The following is a 23,590-nucleotide window of genomic DNA, read 5'->3' as shown; positions in this document are numbered from 1 at the left end:
GTGCCAAAAACATCAAATCAAACATGTGTAGTGGCTAGAGGTTTTGAGGAGCTGGCTGCTAAAGAACTCCCAAAAGACTCACCTACATGTGCCTCAGAGTCTCTCAGATTGCTGATGACAAAGATCTGCCAGAATTTTGTTTTTACCTTCATTCCATAGACATCAAATCTGCATTTTTGCAGGGAACAGATCTGTCAAGGGACATTCACATCTGACCTCTGCCTGAAGCTAAGAGCGAAGGAACACTGGAAACTAAAAAAAAGTGTGTGTATGGACTGGCAGATGCATCACTCTACTGGTACAACAAAGTCAAGGCAACAATGCTGAGTATAGGTGGAAACATGTCACAAGTGGATGCTGCAGTCTTTTATTGGCTTGATCAAGACTGCAATGTGACTGGAGTACTTGCCTGTCATGTTGATGACTTCATCTGGGGTGCCTCACAGACATTTGCTACAACTGTGATTCCACACCTCAAAGTTGTTTTCCAGGTCGGCTGTGAGGAGCATGATCATTTTTGTTATGTTGGTATAGAGTTTATGGAACAATACTGATGCAACAGGAGAGCTATATCAAGAATCTTCAAGAGCTGTACAAAGGAATTCTCCTATCTGTGGAATTGAAGCTGATCAATTGAGGTCAAATTCTATGGATTGCTAGACAGAGTAGACCTGATGTAATGTTTGATTGCTGCAACTTGGTATCCAACACAAAACACGCCACTGTACAAACCATTCATGAGGCAAACAAAGTTGTTCGTAAACTGAAATCACAACAAGTGACTAAAGTTTCAGCATGTTGGAAAAGATGACTCTCCGAAACTAATCGTCTTCAGTGATGCTTCCCCAGGGAACCTTACAGATGGAGGCACACAAGGTGGACATCTAATCATGTTAATGGGGGGAGGAAGATTCTCACCTATCTGTTGGCAGTCAAAAAGGATCAGAAAGGTTGTCCAAAGCACACTTACTGGAGTAACACTTGCAATGCTATCTTTCTTGCTGTTTAGAGAGCTTACCAATGGTGAGACAAAACGGCACATTCTACCTGTCGTTTGTGTCACTGACAACTACTCCTTAGTTGATGCTGTGAAGTCAACCAAGTCATCACAGAGAAAAGTCTTTGTCGAGATTAGCAGCATCAAGGAACTTATTCAAACACAGAGAATCCAACGGATTCTGTGGTCGACCACAAAGGAACAGCTTGCTGAATGTCTGACTAAAAAGGGAGCATCCAGTCTTGTGCTCCTACAGGCACTCAGTAATGCAAAGTGGCAGCTTGAGTAATACAAATTAAAACTGTCACACAACCCATTTGTAATGGGGGACTTGAATAATACTTGGACATTTAATTATGTTGTTGATGTTTTATTTTGTCTTTAATTATCCCTATATTGCTGTTATTATGGGGCTACTACTATGTTATTAGTGCGCCTGCGCAGCAGTCTCGTTGTTGATGAACCTGGCCTGCGTGCAATAGCAAACATGTAGTGTGCTAATACAGTTTAGTAAAATAGAAATGAAAGTTGTCTCATTATGATAAGTGGTGAAATAAGTATAGCCAGTTATAATTGTAATGGCCTAGCAGATAATAAGAAAATACTATCAATATTTACCTGGCTAAAAGAGAAGGAATATGATATCCATTGTTTACAGGAAACCCATTCAACAATTTTAGATGAAGTTTTGTGGAGAAAGAACTGGGGGGGGTGAAATATATTTCTCCCATGGGAAAAGAAATTCAAAAGGGGTGATGGGTTTAATTAACAGTAATTTTGATCCAAATGTGCAAATTGTCCAAACAGATTATCAAGGTAGATGGGACAATAAACAGATATGGCTTATTAACCTATACGGTCTGAAATGATGATCCAAGCTTCTTTGAAAATATATATAAGAATTTATCAACTCTACAAGCAACACTAGACTCTATTATTATGGTGGGAGATTTTAATACGGTCTTAAATACCTCTATGGACCGGAAAGGAAATCACACTACAACCTATCACCCTCAGGCACTTAAGAAAATCATGAATGTCATGGATATATTGGAATTAGTGGATATATGGAGACTTAAATACCCTGACCTAGTGAGATATACATGGCGGAGGCTTAATCAAGCTAGTCGTCTTGACTACTTTATGACATTCTCTCTGGCACAAAAAGTTTAAAAAGTGTTGATAGGGGACAGAATGCGGTCGGGTCATCACATAATTGGCATATATATTACTCTTACAGAATTTCCACGTGGGCGAGGATATTGGAAATTTAATCAAAGCCTACTAGATGATAAATTGTTTAGAACTAGGACAGAATAATTTATAACAGACTTTTTCAGACATAACATAGGTACAGCAGATCCCAATATTGTATGGGACACTTTTAAGTGTGCCTTTAGAGGCTATGCAATTCAGTACTCATCTATAAAACAAAAGCAATTTAGATCAAAAGAGTCCATATTAACAAAGGAAATTGAAGGACTAACAGTGCAGTTAGATAGCAATGAAAATGGTACCATAGAGGCACAGAATAAGTTAGAGGAAAAACAAAAAGAAATGGAGGAACTTATTCAAGAAAGATCCAGTGTAATATATTATAAAAATAAAGTGAACTGGATGGAATATGGGGAAAAATGCACCAAATTCCTTTTCAATCTTCAATATAGAAATGCTACCAAAAAAAATGTATTAAAACTTGTTACAAATGATGGAGTCACGCATGATTCACAATGATATTTTGAAAGAGACAGTAAAGTACTTTAAGAATATGTTTTCGTTTCAGGCATATTAGCATGTTTTAACCACTCCTATATGGTAGATTATCAGACATGCAACAAGAAGTTCTGATATCATTATTACTGAAACAGGACCCAAGTGGTGTATATATAAAGATCCATTCCATTAAAAAAATTGGAGACCTCTTACACTTCAGTGTTGCGATGCAAAAATCCTAGCAAAATGCTTGGCGCATAGAATTTAAAAAAGGATTGTCAGATATTATTCATCCTAATCAGACAGGTTTTTTACATGGACGATACATTGGAGATTATATTAAGACAAGTACTGGAAACGATAGAATACTATGAAATATCGAGGACACCAGGTCTGGTTTTCATAGCTGATTTTGAAAAGGCTTTTGATAAAGTATGACTGGAGTTTATATATAAATGCCTAGAATATTTCAATTTTGGGGAATCTATTATAAAATAGGTTATGTCTAGTAACCATAGGCGTAAAATAGTAAATAATGGCTACATCTCAAGTTTTAAACTATCTAGAGTAAAACAAGGTTGTCCACTATCGGCATATCTATTTATTATTGCTATCGAAATGTTAGCTGTTAAGATTAGATCAAACAATAATATTAAGGGATTAGAACTCCGTGGCTTAAAAACTAAGCTGTCATTGTACGCTGATGATTCATGTTTTCTTTTAAACCCCAAATTAGAGTCTCTCCACGGCCTCATAGAAGATCTAGATACTTTTGCTATTCTCTCCAGATTAAAACCTAATTATGATAAGTATTGGATCACAAAAAAAATGCAAATTTTACATTACCATGTAGTTTATCAATAAAATGGTCTGACAGAGATGTGGACATACTCGGTATACAAATCCCAAAAGAAAGAAATGATCTCACTCCAATACATTTTTATAGAAAGTTAGCAAAAATAGATAAGATCTTGCTACCATGGGAAAGGAAAATACCTGTCTATTTGTGGAAAAATCACCTTGATTAACTCTTTAGTCATATCGCAATTTACCTATTTGCTTATGGTTTTGCCTACACCTAGTGACCTGCTTTTTAAATTATATGAACATAAAATATTCAAATTGATTTGGAATGGCAGATAAAATTTAAAACGTATATAACGAAAAAATTATATAAAGAATATGAATTCGGAGGGCAGAAATGATTAAATATTAAAGCATTAGACCTCTCACTAAAGGCTTCAGTCATAGAAAAGTAATACTTAAATCCAAACTGGTTCTCTAGTAAATTGTTACGAATGTCTCATCCTATGTTCAAGAAGGGCCTTTTTCCCTTTATTCAGATTACACCTGCCCACTTTCGGTTGTTTGAAAAGGAATGAATCTCCAAAATATCTTTCTTTTTTAAACAAGCCTTAGAAAGTTGGTTGCAATTTCAGTTGAATCTAAGCTAAAGCTACCCCTTGTCAGAATTCTCCCCCGTCCCCCATCGTGTGAACGCGCATGCACTCAATTATTCATTGCTGCGACTTTCTTGCTCGTTGAGATTTCTGATTGCGTTTCATTTTATATGTCAGTTTGATCGCAGGGGAGGCACTAGTAATGTCTGCAGTTTTCGATTTGGCTATTTGTTTCAAGTGTTAGTATTAGTCTATAAATAAATCTCTTTGCCAAAATTTGTCACCTCTCCCATGTCTTATTCTACTAGCAGTTGTTTATTGCTTGTCTACATTTCACTCATTCCTGTATGTTTTAATATAACACACATACATTAATTATTCATTTCGGTTGCCTATCCTGACGTGAAGTTTGTTCTATAGAAAGTATTTGACTCTAGCCACAAAATTAGAAGGGGGGAGGTGATTTCGGCAAAGCCATTTTCTTGCCTGCAGAATAACAAAAAAATCCAGAAAAACATATTATTTTAATTTTTACCTTTATTTTACTAGGCAAGTCAGTTAAGAACAAATTCTTATTTTCAATGACGGCCTAGGAACAGTGGGTTCACTGCCTGTTCAGGGGCAGAACGACAGATGTTGTACCTTGTCAGCTCGGGGATTTGAACTTACAACCTTTCAGTTACTAGTCCAATGCTCTAACCACTAGGTTACCCTGCTGTTATAAAGTGATTCCAAACTCTCCACCATGGCCAAGACGAAAGAGCTCTCCAAGGATGTCAGGGACAAGATTGTAGACCTACACAAGGCTGGAATGGGCTACAAGACCATCGCCAAGCAGCTTGGTGAGAAGGTGACAACACTTGGTGCGATTATTTGCAAATAGAAGAAACACAAAAGAACTGTTAATCTCCCTTGGCCTGGGGCTGCATGCAAGATCTCATGCATGCAAGATCTCACCTCGTGGAGTTGCAATGATCATGAGAACGGTGAGGAATCAGCCCAGAACTACACGGGAGGATCTTGTCAATGATCAAGGCAGCTGGGACCATAGTCACCAAGAAAACAATTGGTAACACACTACGCTGTGAAGGATTGAAATCATGCAACACCCGCAAGGTCCCCCTGCTCAAGAAAGCACATATACATGCCCATCTGAATGATTCAGAGGACAACTGGGTGAAAATGTTGCGGTAAGATGAGACCAAAATGGAGCTCTTATGCATCAACTCGCCGTGTTTGGAGGAGGAGGACTGCTGCCTATGACCCCAAGAACACCATCCCCACTGTCAAACATGGAGGTGAAAATATTATGCTTTGGGGGTGTTTTTCTGCTAAGGGGACAGGACAACTTCACCGCGTCAAAGGGACGATGGATGGGGCCATGTACCATCAAATCTTGGGTGAGAACCTCCTTCCCTCAGCCAGGGCATTGAAAATGGGTCGTGGATGGGTATTCCAGCATGACAATGACCCAAAACACACGGCCAAGGTAACAAAGGAGTAGCTCAAGAAGAAGCACATTAAGGTCCTGGAGTGGCCTAGCCAGTCTCCAGACCTTAATCCCATAGAACATCTGTGGAGGGAGCTGAAGGTTTGAGTTGCCAAACGTCAGCCTCGAAACCGATCTGCAAAGAGGAGTGGAACAAATTCCCTCCTGAGATGTGTGCAAACCTGTTGGCCAACTACAAGAAATGTCTGACCTCTGTGATTGCCACCAAGTATTAAGTAATGTTTTGCAGAGGGATCAAATACTTATTTCCCTCATTAAAATGCAAATCAATTTATAACATTTTTGATATGCGTTTTTCTGGATTTTTTTTGTTATTCTATCTCTCACTGTTCAGATAAGCCTACCATTAAAATTATAGACGGATCATTTCTTTGTCAGTGGGCAAACGTACAAAATCAGTAGGGGAACTAATACTTTTTCCCCCTCACTGTATATGTTAATAAAAGTACAGCATTTTTAAACACTTTAGTGCTTACAAGACAGAGATTAATAACAGAGGGGAATCTGAGAATGCAAGGATTCCAACAGGGTGTGAGTTGAAGTAATCAAATCTGATGCTGACAAGGCTCTGACTTAGCATCTTGGGGGCATCGCTGGATGGTGTGGAGGAAGAAACAGAACATTTAGGTTAGGACTGGAATGCAAATTACATGTGGTCTCAGATGATCTAACATCTGAGAATGGGCAGGCATTCCCTTGGATGAAGAGCATCTCCGTCTTGCTGATTATGTGCTGTCATGCAGGTGGAAATGTCACCTGCATATCGTATGTAGGAAAAGCGATAAATTGAGTGTCCGGGGAATATGTACGTGTGTATGTGTGTGTATATATCATCTTGGAATATTAAAATATATATTTAAATTATTACGTTTTGTGGTTGAGGGAGGTTGATAGGGATGGTGGAGATGCCCTATTGAGGAGGGGATACTTCATGAAGGCACATTCAGTCAGTTTTGTTTATTATATTATTACACTTTTTTTTCTATAACATTTTACTGTGATTATGGATATGCCCTCACGTTGACTTATATATTTGAACTTTCCTTTTCACCCAGAGTACATTTAAAAAAAAAATATTACTACTGTACCTACATTCTTAAAAACTAAAACAGAAAAAGTGTTAAAAAATGTAGTAAAAGCACGATGGGATGGGGGATTGAGGGATGGGTAGAGAGAACAGTAGAGGGAATCTAATCTAATCAGCTAGAAAGATGTCGGCATCGAGTAATTGTCTCTGGCCCCCTCCCAGTTAGGGGGAGTGATGAGCTCTACAGCAGAGTCTCACAACTCAATCGCTGGTTGAAAACTGTTTTCTGCCCCTCCCAAAAGTTAGACTTTGTAGATAATTGGCCCTCTTTCTGGGACTCACCCACAAACAGGACCAAGCCTGACCTGCTGAGGATTGACGGACTCCATCCTAGCTGGAGGGGTGCTCTCATCTTATCTACCAACATAGACAGGGCTCTAACTCCTCTAGCTCCACAATGAAATAGGGTGCAGGCCAGGCAGCAGGCTGTTAGCCAGCCTGCCAGCATAGTGGAGTCTGCCACTAGCACAGTCAGTGTAGTCAGCTCAGCTATCACCATTGAGACCGTGTCTGTGCCTCGACCTAGGTTGGGCAAAACTAAACATGGCGGTGTTCGCCTTAGCAATCTCACTAGGATAAAGACCACCTCCATTCCTGTCATTATTGAAGAGATCATGATACCTCACATCTCAAAATAGGGCTACTTAATGTTAGATCCCTTACTTCAAAGGCAATTATAGTCAATGAATTAATCACTGACCATAATCTTGATGTGATTGGCCTGACTGAAACATGGCTTTAAGCCTGATGAATTTACTGTGTTAAATGAGGCCTCACCTCCTGGCTACACTAGTGAACATATCCCCGTGCATCCCGCAAAGGCGGAGGTGTTGCTAACATTTACGATAGCAAATTTCAATTTACAAAAAAAAATGACGTTTTCGTCTTTTGAGCTTCTAGTCATGAAATCTATACAGCCTACTCAATCACTTTTTATAGCTACTGTTTACAGGCCTCCTGGGCCATATACAGCGTTCCTCACTGAGTTCCCTGAATTCCTATCAGACCTTGTAGTCATAGCAGATAATATTCTAATCTTTGATGACTTTATTCACATGGAAAAGTCCACAGACCCACTCCAAAAGGCTGTCGGCGCCATCATCGACTCAGTGGGTTTTGTCCAACATGTCTCTGGACCCACTCACTGTCACAGTCATACGCTGGACCTAGTTTTGTCCCATGGAATAAATGTTGTGGATCTTAATGTTTTTCCTCATAATCCTGGACTATCGGACCACTATTTTATTACGTTTGCAATTGCAACAAATAATCTGCTCAGACCCCAACCAAGGAACATCAAAAGTCGTGCTATAAATTCACAGACAACACAAAGATTCCTTGATGTCCTTCCAGATTCCCTCTGTCTACCCAAGGACGCCAGAGGACAAAAATCAGTTAACCACCTAACTGAGGAACTCAATTTAACCTTGCGCAATACCCTAGATGCAGTTGCACCCCTAAAAACTAAAAACATTTCTCATAAGAAACTAGCTCCCTGGTACACAGAAAATACCCGAGCTCTGAAGCAAGCTTCCAGAAAATTGGAACGGAAATGGTGCCACACCAAACTGGAAGTCTTCCGACTAGCTTGGAAAGACAGTACCGTGCAGTACCGTAGAGCCCTTACTGCTGCTCGATCATCCTATTTTTCTAACTTAATTGAGGAAAATAAGAACAATACGAAATTCCTTTTTGATACTGTCGCAAAGCTAACTAAAAAGCAGCATTCCCCAAGAGAGGATGACTTTCACTTTAGCAGTGATAAATTCATGAACTTCTTTGAGGAAAAGATTATGATTATTAGAAAGCAAAGTACGGACTCCTCTTTAAATCTGCGTATTCCTTCAAAGCTCAGTTGTCCCGAGTCTGCACAACTCTCCCAGGACCTAGGATCAAGAGAGACGCTCAAGTGTTTTAGTACTATATCTCTTGACACAATGATGAAAATAATCATGGCCTCTAAACCTTCAAGCTGCATACTGGACCCTATTCCAAGTAAACTACTGAAAGAGCTGCTTCCTGTGCTTGGCCCTCCTATGTTGAACATAATAAACGGCTCTCTATCCACCGGATGTGTACCAAACTCACTAAAAGTGGCAGTAATAAAGCCTCTCTTGAAAAAGCCAAACCTTGACCCAGAAAATATAAAAAACTATCGGCCTATATCGAATCTTCCATTCCTCTCAAATTTTAGAAAAGGCTGTTGCGCAGCAACTTACTGCCTTCCTGAAGACAAACAATGTATACGAAATGCTTCAGTCTGGTTTTAGACCCCATCATAGCACTGAGACGGCACTTGTGAAGGTGGTAAATGACATTTTAATGGCATCGGACCGAGGCTCTGCATCTGTCCTCGTGCTGCTTTTGATACCATCGATCACCACATTCTTTTGGAGAGATTGGAAACCCAAATTGGTCTACACGGACAAGTTCTGGCCTGGTTTAGATCTTATCTGTCGGAAAGATATCAGTTTGTCTCTGTGAATGGTTTGTCCTCTGACAAATCAACTGTAAATTTCGGTGTTCCTCAAGGTTCCGTTTTGGGACCACTATTGTTTTCACTATATATTTTACCTCTTGGGGATGTTATTCGAAAACATAATGTTAACTTTCACTGCTATGCGGATGACACACAGCTGTACATTTCAATGAAACATGGTGAAGCCCCAAAATTGCCCTTGCTAGAAGCATGTGTTTCAGACATAAGGAAGTGGATGGCTGCAAACTTTCTACTTTTAAACTCGGACAAAACAGAGATGCTTGTTCTAGGTCCCAAGAAACAAAGAGATCTTCTGTTGAATCTGACAATTAATCTTAATGGTTGTACAGTCGTCTCAAATAAAACTGTGAAGGACCTCGGCGTTACTCTGGACCATGATCTCTCTTTTGAAGAACATATCAAGACCATTTCAAGGACAGCTTTTTTCCATCTACGTAACATTGCAAAAATCAGAAACTTTCTGTGCAAAAATGATGCAGAAAAATTAATCCATGCTTTTGTCACTTCTAGGTTAGACTACTGCAATGCTCTACTTTCCGGCTACCCGGATAAATCACTAAATAAACTTCAGTTGGTGCTAAATACGGCTGCTAGAATCCTGACTAGAACCAAAAAATTTGATCATATTACTCCAGTGCTAGCCTCTCTACACTGGCATCCTGTCAAAGCAAGGGCTGATTTCAAGGTTTTACTGCTAACCTACAAAGCATTACATGGGCTTGCTCCTACCTATCTCTCTGATTTGGTCCTGCCGTACATACCTACACGTACGCTACGGTCACAAGACGCAGGCCTTCTAATTGTCCTTAGAATTTCTAAGCAAACAGCTGAGGCAGGGCTTTCTCCTATAGAGCTCCATTTTTATGGAACGGTCTGCCTACCCATGTCAGAGACGCAAACTCGGTCTCAACCTTTAAGTCTTTACTGAAGACTTATCTCTTCAGTGGGTCATATGATTGAGTGTAGTCTGGCCCAGGAGTGGGAAGGTGAACGGAAAGGCTCTGGAGCAACGAACCGCCCTTGCTGTCTCTGCCTGGCCGGTTCCACTCTTCCCACTGGGATTCTCTGCCTCTAACCCTATTACAGGGGTTGAGTCACTGGCTTACTGGGGCTCTCTCATGCCGTCCCTGGAAGGGGTGCGTCACCTGAGTGGGTTGATTCACTGATGTGGTCATCCTGTCTGGGTTGGCGCCCCCCGTTGGGTTGTGCCATGGCGGAGATCTTTGTGGGCTATACTCAGCCTTGTCTCAGGATGGTAAGTTGGTGGTTGAAGATATCCCTCTAGTGGTGTGGGGACTGTGCTTTGGCAAAGTGGGTGAGGTTATATCCTTCCTGTTTGGCCCTGTCTGGGGGTGTCCTCGGATGGGGCCACAGTGTCTCCTGACCCCTCCTGTCTCAGCCTCCAGTATTTATGCTGCAGTAGTTAATGTGTCGAGGGGCTAGGGTCAGTTTGTTATATCTGGAGTACCTCTCCTGTCCTATTCGGTGTCCTGTGTGAATCTAAGTGTGCGTTCTCTAATTCTCTCTTTCTCTCTCTCTCTCTCTCGGAGGACCTGAGTCCTAGGACCATGCCCCAGGACTACCTGACATGATGACTCCTTGCTGTCCCCAGTCCACCTGACCGTGCTGCTGCTCCAGTTTCAACTGTTCTGCCTTATTATTATTATACGACCATGCTGGTCATTTATGAACATTTGAACATCTTGGCCATGTTCTGTTATAATCTCCACCCGGCACAGCCAGAAGAGGACTGGCCACCCCACATAGCCTGGTTCCTCTCTAGGTTTCTTCCTAGGTTTTGGCCTTTCTAGGGAGTTTTTCCTAGCCACCGTGCTTCTACACCTGCATTGCTTGCTGTTTGGGTTTTTAGGCTGGGTTTCTGTACAGCACTTTGAGATATCAGCTGATGTATGAAGGGCTATATAAATAAATTTGATTTGATTTTGATTTAATCCTGTGGCATGCATCAGAGGGCATGATAGGTCACCAAAATGATTCTGAAGTGTGCCAGGTCTTGCAGTCCCAAGATAGGAGAATTTCGGGAGGCAAGAAAATGGCCTTACAGAGACCCCCCTCCTTCCAATGTCCTTAATTTTGTGGCTAGAGTCAAATACTTTCCATAGGATAGGCAACCGAAATTAATAATTAAGTATGTGTGTTATATTAAACAGAGGGAGTAAAATGTAGGCATTCAATAAACATTTCAAAACAAATACTAGTCAAATAAGACATGGGAGAGATGACAGATTTTGACAAAAATATTTATTTATAGACTAATATATTTGAAACAAATAGCCAAACTGCAGACATTACTAGTGCGTCCCCCGCGATCAAACCGACATGAGAAATAAAATGAAACGCAGCCTAACGTGATCAGAAATCTCAACTAGCAAGCAAGTCGCAGCAATGAGTAATTGAGTGTGTGCACATTCACACGAAGGGGGGATTCTGGCAGGGGGAGCTTTTTGGCACAACACCGGGAAACAAGCTCAGGGCTCCCACTGATTCAGCGACATGGTGAGTTGCAATGTTTTTATAATATCATCATGTTAGACCTACTTAAAATTTTTATGAAAAAGAGGCTATACTAAACTTATAGGCCTAAAATATTCAGATCGTGTCGTGACCCCCCCAGTCCCTGTTGGCCAGTCCGGGGAAAACATTGTTTATATGAGACCGGTCAGTGGTGCAGAAAAGTTTGGGGACCGCTGCTCTAACCAAAGCCCACATGAATCGGATCCAAAGAAACTATCAGTCCTTACTCTCTGGTGATGTGTGTGAGGTCATATTTTCTTTAACATTTCTCATTTTAGTTGCTGCTTAGAGAGACCAGATCTTACTCTGACCCTTTTTAGCTCTCACCCCCTCCTCGGTTTTAGCTCTTTTCAGATATCGTTTAGTCTGTGTGACTGTCACAAAAATGCAGGTCCTGGGTGTGTGAGAGGGTTGCTTGTGCACATCTACATACTGTATGCTGTACCCAGGGATGTGTTAGATGTAAAAAAAAATGTTTGAGCATAGCCTGTACACTTTGTGACATTTATCCAAATGTAATTTGAAAACTAAGGGCCACAACCATAATATGTGCACGCGTTTGTGACACGTGCACACATCATGGCATGAACATGTGCAGTGTGAGACTGTTTCTCTGTCATGCATGTGTATATGCGTATACATGTGTGGACGCACGTGCACATGATAAAACAAGTGAATTTTTCTGTTTGTATGTGTACAAATGTGTGAGCGTGTACATGTGCACGACAACGATGCAGACAGACATTGGGTGAGCGTGTACATGTGCACGACAACGATGCAGACAGACATTGGGTGAGCGTGTACATGTGCACGACAACGATGCAGACAGACATTGGGTGAGCGTGTACATGTGCACGACAACGATGCAGACAGACATTGGGTGAGCGTGTACATGTGCACGACAACGATGCAGACAGACATTGGGTGAGCGTGTACATGTGCACGACAACGATGCAGACAGACATTGGGTGAGCGTGTACATGTGCACGACAACGATGCAGACAGACATTGGGTGAGCGTGTACATGTGCACGACAACGATGCAGACAGACATTGGGTGAGCGTGTACATGTGCACGACAACGATGCAGACAGACATTGGGTGAGCGTGTACATGTGACACGTACACAACGATGCAGACAGACATTGGGTGAGCGTGTACATGTGCACGACAACGATGCAGACAGACATTGGGTGAGTGTGTACATGTGCACGACAACGATGCAGACAGACATTGGGTGAGTGTGAGAGAAAGAAGAACAATCTGGGCACTCCTGTCAATGGATTTCATGCATTGTATTGAGCAAAATGTCTTAAAGTAACTGCAAACCTTGACTGCGTTTTTCGCAAAGACATGGTCGGTGACACTTAGCATGTAATGGAACGTAACTCATTTGGAGTTAGAGAGATCATGTTGGTCTCATTAGAAAGCTAACATTCTCTTTCCAGCACTGTATGAACATGTATTTTTGGGTCAATGTGACTGATTATGGTAGAGCAAGTCACATACAGTACCGGTCAAGAGTTTGGACACACCTACTCATTCAAAGGCTTTTCTTTATGTTTACTATTTTCTACATTGTAGAATAATAGTGAAGATATCAAAACTATGGAATCATGTATTAACCAACAAATCTGACAGAGAGGTGGCTATTAGTAAAAGAGTAAAGAAGGTAAAGGAAATTATTATCATCAATTAATTGTTTGCATTCAATCAAACCTTGATCATGGACATGTTCTCGGGCGGTTGTACTTATGGCCAATCTTAATACCTGAACATGTAAGTGTGTCTCTGCTCCTATAGGTACAGTCTCACCTGAGAGTGTGTATGAAGTATGTGTCTGTCCCTCTAGGTATGGTGTCATCTGAGAGGGTGTGTAGTTATCAGGATGTTCTGGACCACCTGAACCTGACCAGAGGAAACGATGTGTTCACCTCCACGCGGCCCGTGCTCGACCACACACACCCAACCATGGTGCACCTGGATGTCTACCTATACGCTATCCTCGCCGTGGTCAGTGTGTGTGTTTGTGTGTGTGGAGGGGGAGGTACGTATGTGCGTGTTATCTGGTGATATTCACATGGTGTGTGTGTGTTTCTAGATTGAGAAGTCCCAGACCTTTGTTCCCTTCATCTGGATACAACTGGTGAGTTCTTTTTTTCCCCCCACTGTTGTTTTCCACTGATCCACATGCACCTGCTTCTCATGTCCTCTCCTCCCTCCAGACCTGGAATAATGAGCGGATCTGGTGGGATCCTAGTCAGTTCTGTGGAATATCCAGGGTCTCCGTTCCCAAAGAGATGTTGTGGATACCAGACCTCTTAATCTATGAGATGTGAGTAACAAAAGCACTCACACGCATACTCTCCATTCGCCATTAAAGTGGTCAATACAGTAGGCTATCAACACATTACCCACCACCCATTTCAGCTGGAGGCAGTTTTTTTTTTTTTTAATTGGGTCATAAGGGCACTACAATCATAAAAATGTAATTGCACTTTTGCCCCCTTTTTTTCTATTACACACCCTCCCACCCATTCTAAACATACAGTTGAAGTCGGAAGTTTACATACACTTAGGTTGGAGTCATTAAAACTCGTTTTTCAACCACCCACACATTTCTTGTTAACAAACTAAAGTTTTGGCAAGTCGGTTAGGACATCTATTTTGTGCATGACAAGTAATTTTTCCAACAATTGTTTACAGACAGATTTCACTGTATCCCAATTCTAATGTGTCAGAAGTTTACATACACTAAGTTGACTGTGCCTATAAACAGCTTGGAAAATTCCAGAAAATTATGTCATCATTCGAGTCAATTGGAGGTGTGGATGTATTTCAAGGCCTACTTTGGAATCATGGGAAAATCAACTGCAACTGCACATGGGGACAAAGATCGTACTTTTGGAGAAATGTCCTCTGGTCTGATGAAACAAAAATATAACTGTTTGACCATAATTACCATCGTTATGTTTGGAGGAAAAAGGGGGAGGCTTGCAAGCTGTAGAACACCATCCCAACCGTGAAGCACAGGGGTGGCAGCATCATGTTGTGGGGGTGCTTTGCTGCAGGAGGGACTGGTGCACTTCACAAAATAGATGGCATCATGAGCTAGGACAATTATGTAGATATATTGAAGCAACATCTCAGGACATCAGTCAGGAAGTTAATGCTTGGTCGCAAATGGGTCTTTCAAATGGACAATGACCCCAAGCATACTTCTAAAGTTGTGGCAAAATTGCTTAAGGACAACAAAATCAAGGTACTGGAGTGGCCATCACAAAGCACTGACCTCAATCCTATAGAAAATTTGTGGGCAGAACTGAAAAAGCATGTGCAAGCAAGGAGGACTACGAACCTAACTCGGTTACACCAGCTCTGTCAGGAGGAATGGGCCAAAATTCACCCAACTTATTGTGGGAAGCTTGTGGAAGGCTACCCAAAACGTTTTATCCAAATTAAACAATTGAAAGGCAATGCTGCCAAATACTAATTGAGTGCATGTAAACGTCTGACCCACTGGGAATTGGAACGAAGAAAGAAATCACTCTACTATTATTCTGACATTTCACATTCTTAAAATAAAGTGGTGATCCCAACTGCCCTAAAACAGGGACTTTTTTACTAGGATTAAATGTATTTGGCTTAGGTATATGTAAACTTCAACTGTACCCATGGTGGCCCCACCCTGTCCACGCCCACAAAAAATGTTTTTCGAATTCAAAGTAAACAACACACAAGGCAAAGTCATTTGCCAATACAACACCATCAAGTAAGCATTTTACATCACATTCAACAGTTGAGATTTCTGAGGCTGCAACTTTCCATTTCCTCTATTCATATGGACAGTGCATAAATCCAACATAATTACGTCCTGAAAGTATGCTAGCCATTTCCTTATATGAAATTCATGTTTTTATTTTATTTTATTTTTTTACCTTTTATTTACCTAGGCAAGTCAGTTAAGAACAAATTCTTATTTTCAATGACTGCATAGGAACAGTGGGTTAACTGCCTGTTCAGGGGCAGAACAATAGATTTGTACCTTGTCAGCTCGGGGATTTGAACTTGCAACCTTTCGGTCCAACGCTCTAACCACTAGGCTACCCTGTCGCCCCATGTGGTGGCAACCAGCTCTGAACAACAAGTTCTTTGGCAGCAGTAAACCCAGACAAAATCTACGCTATTTCCTATTCAGCTGCATACCTGTATCATCGTTAAGCAACAATGTAATTGGTTCAAGGGGTACAGTTTTATCACTCATGTCAGAGAGAATATACAACACTTTCCTCCAGAACTCATAAACCTCTGGATAATCCCATATCATATGTTTGTATGTGCCAAGTGTATTGAGGTTACATAGGTCACAGTACGGGCTTTGAGCCTGTTTTGCATCTATGACAAAAGTTTAAAATGAATTAATTGATGGTTTTTGTTCTTTGATGAGTGAAATATATTCTCTGGCAGTTTGCTTGTTTAAAACACTTAACTTTGGGAAAACTGGACGTTTTGCCTTAAATTGTGATGCATGTTTTACCTTGCTTCAAAGTAGCCACGCCAAAATCCTACCAGAAACATAGAGGAAAGTATTTAGTAAATACTTTGACCTCCTTTGCCATTGAAACCAGCTTTTCTCCCTGTTCTATTGGTTTTAATATCAACTTTCCTTCATTGTCCACAAGCTAAAAGCACAATCCTGTAATCAACCCATTCTGTTTGTTGCATCTTTAGATTTACCCTCTAAGTTTCTAACTGAGATTTTCATCTGTCACATGAACCGCTCACATCAGGTGCGCTCTTAGAACAGTGTTTTCTCACAATTTGCTTTTTGGCAAATGTTTGAAAATTGTTTTAGCCTACATTGGCATCTTTATTACAGTAGTTTGTATGTTCAATAATATAGCCTCCTGGCTGAGATGATAGGCTTGTTGCTGTCATATTTCAGACAGAGAATAGTATATTCAATAGGGGAGATAAATAACAAAGTGTACGCACCTAACAAGGCTACTTTTCTAATGAGACACCTTGTAGTTCTTCCAACTACTTGCTAATTTTTCAAAAAGCAAGCCTGAAACCCTTTCTAAAGACTTGACATCTAGTGGAAGCCATAGGAACTGCAATCTGGGTCCTATCCATTTGTATTTCCTGTAGGCTAGCACTGAAATGGCCTGTGACTAAAAAATAATAATTCTCGGATGGATTTTTGCTTGCCATATAAGTTCATTATTTTAACAGTTTTAGAAACTTCCGAGTGTTGTCTATCCAATGCTACCCAGTATATGCATATCTTAGCTTCTGGGCCTGAGTAACAGGCAGTTTACTTTGGGCACGTCAGTCATCTGAAATTCCGAACAAAAAACAGTCTCCAAAACAGGTTAACAATTGTGGTTACTACATGATTCCATGTGTGTTATTTCATAGTTGGGATGTCTTCACTATTATTCTACAATGTAGAAAAACGTTTTAATGAGTAGGTGTGTCCATACTTTTGACTGGTACTGTACGTGTGTGTGTTTGTTGTTTCAGGATAGAGAAGGATGATGGCCCTCACAGCCCATACCTGTATGTGTCCCATGATGGGATCGTCTTAATAGAGGACGAAATGAAGGTGGTCAGCACCTGTAAGATGGACGTCCACAAGTTCCCCTTTGACACACAGAGATGTAACATCACATTCAGCTCCGCCATACACATCGGTGAGTGTTAGGTTTGAATTTTTTCCTGGTATTTTACAAAATGTTCCATCCCGGGAATAAATCCCTTTTCTCCCGGGTAACTAAGTATTTCCCGCCAAAACCGGAAGTGACATTCAAAAGCATATAAATAGGCCTGTGCAGATTTGATTCGAGCTTTGATCAGGCATTCAAGCCTGATGCTACCTGAGCCATACATTAAAAACATTTTGAGCCCTTGCTCTTCTATCAAACTACCCGTATTTAATTTTCAGTAAACAAGAGCTTGCATCCATCTTTGAATATTGGTATAAGAAATGTTTAAACAATAATGTCCAGTAAACTAATCTAGTCTCACTTTTCCTGCATGGAACTTCAAGAGCTAATGATAATTTTTTAAGAAAAGAGGCTAGTGGAGTACAGGTGCGTGCGTATTGCGCAATAGAATCTAGAACAGGATTATCTATTTTGGATGCAATTTGAATGGAGTTGAGAGAGAGTGTGTGTGCTCGTGCGTGGACTGATTTAAGCAATGCTATTCCAGTGACAGGCTGTTTTAAAACTTATATATTTGGAAAAATAAAAATAAGGTAACCCCCCGAAAGCCAGATTGGGATGGGTAAATTAGACACACATAGTCTTTATATTACTGTAGCAAGTGCAGGCCTACCTGTCAAATAAAGAAAGTTACCATGAGATAATAGGTCTACATGAAATCAAATCACATTTTAATTGTCACAAGTGTAGACCTTCAAGTGAAGTGCTTACTTACAAGCTCTTAACCAACAATGCAGTTCAAGAAAGAGTGATGAAAATATTTACTTAATAAACTTAAGTAAAAAATAACAAGGCTGTATACAGGGGGTACTGGTACCAAGTCAATGTGCGGGGCTTGAGGTTAGTCGAGGTAATTTGTACATGTAGGTAGGGGTAAAGTGACTATGCATAGATAATAAACAGCGAGTAGCAGCACTGTAAAAACAAAGGGGGGGGGTCAATGCATTGTGTACATGCATTGTGAACTGCGCTCCATACTGAGATTGGATGCCTGTCCCCAACCCTAGTGAGTGTGATGCGTGTGTGTAAGGTGTAGGGGTGCTTTAGGGGATAGGCAGAAGGCGGGGTGTATATCCTAAACAAACTGAGGTTTAGTGCAATTGGAGTGCAACTAGTGCATCTGCTCTCATCAAACCATCATATGTATACACACACACCCCTGTGTGCATGCACAACACACATTTGAGTGGCTCTTCTCTTCCCTTTGTCTATTCCCATCTTCCTCTCACTCCTCTCCTTCCCTCAGTGACAGATATACAGCTCATTCCTTTCTCTAACTCGTCCCGGGTCACCCAGGCTTCTCGTGAAGTCATGCAAACGCAGGGAGAGTGGGAGTTCCTGGACATGACTGTCTCCAGGGGCAAACTAATCTTAGATCGCGAGTGGGACCAGATCTCATACACTGTACGTCTCACACACACACTCCATATATAGCTGGATCTATGACCAGGCCCGACATTACTATGCCACATTTGACATCACTGTCCTATCCTTCTTCCTGGCTCATCTCTTTTTCTTAGATCACCATGGCGAGGAGGCCCCTCCTCCACGTCATCAATTTCCTGCTTCCCATCCTGTTCTTTCTGTGTCTGGACCTGGCCTCCTTCCTGATCTCAGACCAGCGGGGGGAGAAACTAGGCTTTAAGGTCACCGTGCTGCTGGCCATCTCTGTTTTGCTGCTCATCCTCAATGACATACTGCCCTCCATGTCAAACAGGACCCCTCTCATAGGTCACACAGGCACAAACATCTATATATACAGTGGGGAGAACAAGTATTTGATACTGCCGATTTGGCAGGTTTAATCCATGACGGCGTAGTGTGTTACTAATGGTGGTCCCAGCTCTCTTCAGGTCATTGACCAGGTCCTGCCGTGTAGTTCTGGGCTGATCCCTCACCTTCCTCATGATCATTGATGCCCCACGAGGTGAGATCTTGCATGGAGCCCCAGACCGAGGGTGATTGAACTTCTTCCATTTTCTAATAATTGCGCCAACAGATGTTGCCTTCTCGCCAAGCTGCTTGCCTATTGTCCTGTAGCCCATCCCAGCCGTGTGCAGGTCTACAATTCTATCCATGATGTCCTTACACAGCTCTCTGGTCTTGGTCGTTGGAGTCTGTTTGATTGAGTGTGTGGACAGGTGTCTTTTATACAGGTAATGAGTTCAAACAGGTGCAGTTAATACAGGTAATGAGTGGAGAACAGGTCTGTGAGAGCTGGAATTCTTACTGGTTGGTAGGTGATCAAATACTTACGTCATGCAATAAAATGCAAATTAATTACTTAAAAATCATACAATGTGATTTTCTGGATTTTTGTTTTAGATTCAGTCTCTCACGGTTGAAGTGTACCTATGATAAGAAATTACAGACCTCTATATGCTTTGTAAGTAGGAAACACTGCCGATTTTGCAGGTTATCAAATACTTGTTCTCCCCACTGTATGTATATACAGTATGCACAGTCGCACGCACACACACACACACACACACACACACACACACACACACACAAAGAGTATTGGTGTCCAACGGATGTGTTACCTCCCAGAATGTGGCTTGTGGTGGTGATCATCCATTGTCTGTTTGTGTGTGTGTTCTCCCTCACAGCGACCTACTGTATAGTGATCTTTGCCTTCATGTTGCTAAGCCTGTTGGAGACCATCTTAGTGACTCACCTGGTGGAGAGAGATTCCATACACCAAGAGACAGGTATAGACCGCGCCCCCGCATATGACTGTGACAACAAACCAGACCACACCCCCTGTCACACCTGTGACTCAGGTACGCCACTGACAAGTGCCACACTTTGTACTGTCGTTTGTGTGCAGGGTAGTTTCCTATAGAGGGGGAAATAGAACAGGTGATGAGTAAAATTATGAGTAAAATCATGACTGTGTCACCAAATGACACCCTATATATCCCCATATATTGCACTACTTTTGACAAAAGCCTAGTAGAGCACCACGAATAGGGTGCCATTTGGGACACAGCTGATAATGTCAGTGACAGTGCTGCTGATCGGTTTCAGAGGAGGAGAGGAGGCGTGGTTGCTGTGCCTGTATCTGTGATGTGTCTGGAAGAAAAGCTCCATGTGAACCATTGCCTGTTGCAGAAGAGGTTAGATTGCCTACTTTATTTTGGTTGCTTCTCAAATGGCAGCCTATAGGGATATGGTGCATTGCTTTTGACCAGGGCCTATAGGGAAGAGGGTGCCATTTGGGATGCAAACATCGAAAGCAACGTTCTTTAATATTGGTCCTGAGTATCAACAGGGTGCAAAATCTTTTGCTGTAGCCAAGCACTTACAGATTCCCAACTACACTGAACAAAAATGCAAATGCAATATGCAACAATTTCAAAGATTTTTTCTGAATTACAGTTCATTGACATAAATTCATTAGGGCCTAATCTATGGATTTCACATGACTGGGAATAGACATGAATCTGTTGGCCTCAGATACCTTTAAAAAAAAAAGTAGGGGCGTGGATCAAAAAAATCAGTCAGTATCTGGTGTGACCACCATTTTCTTCATGCAGTGCGACACATCTCCTTCGCATATAGTTGATCAGGCTGTTGATTGTGGCCAGTGGAATGTTGTGCCAAGTTGCTGGATATTGGCGGGACATGGAACAAGTTGTAGTACACGTCGATCCAGAGCATCCCAAACATGTTCAATGGTTGACATATCTGGTGAGTATGCAGGCCATGGAAGAACGGACATTTTCAGCTTCCAGGAATTGCGTATAGATAGATTATTGTGACATGGGGCAGTGTATTATCATGCTGAAACATGAGGTGATGGCGGTCAATGAATGGCATGACTATGGGCCTCAGGATCTCGTCACGGTATCTCTGTGCATTCAAATTGCCATCGATAAAATGCATTTGTGTTCGTTGCCCATACCATAACCCCACTGGCACCATGGCCCACTCTGTTTACATCGTTGACATCAGCAAACCACTCGCCCACACAACATACACTCTGCTATCTGCCTGGTACAGTTGAAACCGGGATTAATCCGTGAAGAGCACACTTCTCCAGCTTGCCAGTGGCCATTGAAGGTGAGCATATGCCCACTGATGTCAGTTACGATGCTGAACTGCAATCAGGTCAAGACCCTGGTGAGCTTCCCTGAGACGGTTTCTGACAGTTTGTGCAGAAATTCTTCGGTTGTGCGAACCCACAGTTTCATCAGCTGTCCTGGTGGCTGGTCTCAGACGATCCTGCAGGTTGAGGGCTGGCGTGGTTGCACGTGGTCTGCGGTTATGAGGCCGGTTGGACGTACTGCCATATTGGAGGCGGCTTATGGTAGAGAAATTAAGATTAAATTCTCTGGCAACAGGTCTTGTGGACATTCTTGCACGTGCCCTCAACATTAGACATCTGTGGCATTGTGTTGTGTGACAAAATTGGACATTTTAGAGTGGCCTTTTATTGTCCCCAGCACAAGGTGCAGTGGTGTAATAATCATGCTGTTTAATCAGCTTCTTGATATGCCACACCTGTCAGGTGGATGGATTATCTTGGCAAAGGAGAAATGTTCACTAACAGGGATGTAAATTAATTTGTGCACAACATTTTAGAGAAATACAATCTTTGTGCATAATGGAACATTTCTGGGATCTTTTATTTCAGATTATGAAACGAGGCCAACACTTTACATGTTGCGTTTATATTTTTGTTCAGTATACTTCGGCAACAATTATTTTTTACACGTGTAGAGTTCCTTTTTCTCTCATGTTAATGATCTCACAGTACTAATAATAATCTCATGTTGATAATCTCCAGGTCATCTGTAGCGAGCAAGGAGAGTCTCGCCTGCTGCTGTTGATTCTGGGGGACCTACGGGCGGTTGAGCGGACATTAGCGTTGTTCGCCAGTGGCAGGAGGGAGGGGAAACTTGGCTATTGGACCAGAGTGGCACGGCGCCTCAACGCCGCCTTCTTCACCATCTACCTCATCTCTGTCATGCTCTTCATTAGCCTTATGTGTAAGGAGTGGTTAAATTAGACCTAGAATTAAATTACCAATTGCATATCCAAATCTAGACATCAGAGCATGCTTGTATACTTTATGTTTACGTCCCATTTTCTCACGTGCAGTGCCACTGTCGATGGGTGTTTTGAAAGGCATGTGCATTTTTTTAGCTCATGTGCATAAAATATATACTTTAAAAAATATATTTAGCATATTCAAACACTATGGAGAGTACTTATGTTATCCAACTGTGTGCTTTTCATTTCATATATCATGTTAAATGAAACTAAATAATTTTATTGTAGACTACGCTTTACACCAAATAAATAAAAGAACTGAAAGACCTTCCAGTGTGTGCATGTGTGCAGGGAGAGAGACTTGCCAGTTGCTTCTCCAAGCTGTAGGTGGCAATATGCTCTGAAATGTCGCATCACTGTCCCAACACCACTTGGACAGCTCGAGTTCAATCAATGATGTGGATTTTCTTTGTAACCACTGCAGCCTCACTACTGCCACATAAATCTGAGATTTGTCAGACTGTTTTGCCAACTCTTTAAAGTAGAGAATATTGTAGTATTTATTCATAGGAAAAAAGGGTTGGAGACCCCTGCGATTTCTCAGGGAAACAGGTGAGTAGTTTGGCGCCCATGGAAGCATTACATTAGAAGAAGTGTAACTTTTTTAGCCCGGTTAGTTATAGCTACATAGTGGTGTCACAATCATTGATAGTAATAGAATAACACCCTGACTACACTGGCCACGTTGCATGTGTCAAAGAGCGTCTGCGTTGCCAAATGCTAAAAAAATAACTTATATTTGAGATGCACGACAGGCTGCAAGTTCCACCTCTCCCATCTCCTTATTGGTTTTCACAAAGATACAAACCCATGGGGTGGCTTGAAAGACAAACGAGGAGGCTGATTACAGACGGTCAGTGGACAGGCTGAGTTATGGTGGAAGCAGATGTGGATCTTGAGTCTAATGGCGGTGGAAGCCGTATCGAAGTTGTCGTAGGAGCCATTTTGGCCTGTTTATGAGTTGCGTATATGTGACCAGACTCAGGAAACTAAGAGTATGTCGCAAGTCATGACTTCACAGAAAAGCTGTTTGGCAGAAATGCCTTCTCGAACATGTGAACA

General features: G+C 41.6%; 1 protein-coding gene across 6 annotated transcripts in view; it reads left to right on the top strand.

Annotated features, from left to right (window-relative positions):
* The window catches only part of LOC112266351 (5-hydroxytryptamine receptor 3A-like), a 34,663-nt gene extending 11,873 nt beyond the window's left edge, over positions 1-22,790 (top strand). For 3 of the 6 annotated variants that reach the window (XM_024443760.2, XM_024443745.2, XM_024443768.2), the window contains exons 2-10: positions 13,594-13,754; positions 13,843-13,887; positions 13,967-14,076; positions 17,268-17,437; positions 18,717-18,874; positions 18,991-19,201; positions 20,080-20,253; positions 20,501-20,589; positions 22,263-22,790. In XM_024443760.2, the coding sequence (XP_024299528.1) occupies positions 13,594-13,754; positions 13,843-13,887; positions 13,967-14,076; positions 17,268-17,437; positions 18,717-18,874; positions 18,991-19,201; positions 20,080-20,253; positions 20,501-20,589; positions 22,263-22,484 (1,340 nt within the window). In that variant the 3' untranslated portion in view covers positions 22,485-22,790. Of the gene's footprint in view, positions 1-13,593; positions 13,755-13,842; positions 13,888-13,966; positions 14,077-17,267; positions 17,438-18,716; positions 18,875-18,990; positions 19,300-20,079; positions 20,254-20,500; positions 20,590-22,262 lie in introns of those variants that run through there. The other 3 variants (XM_024443751.2, XM_024443777.2, XM_024443788.2) reach the window with 3 other exon arrangements.
* The last annotated feature ends 800 nt before the right edge of the window (positions 22,791-23,590 follow it).

The sequence above is a fragment of the Oncorhynchus tshawytscha genome, linkage group LG02 (assembly GCF_018296145.1).
Source record: "Oncorhynchus tshawytscha isolate Ot180627B linkage group LG02, Otsh_v2.0, whole genome shotgun sequence".
Taxonomy (NCBI): domain Eukaryota; kingdom Metazoa; phylum Chordata; class Actinopteri; order Salmoniformes; family Salmonidae; genus Oncorhynchus; species Oncorhynchus tshawytscha.
The sequence above is the reverse complement of the archived record's forward strand: the minus strand, read 5'-3'. Positions and strand labels throughout refer to the sequence as shown.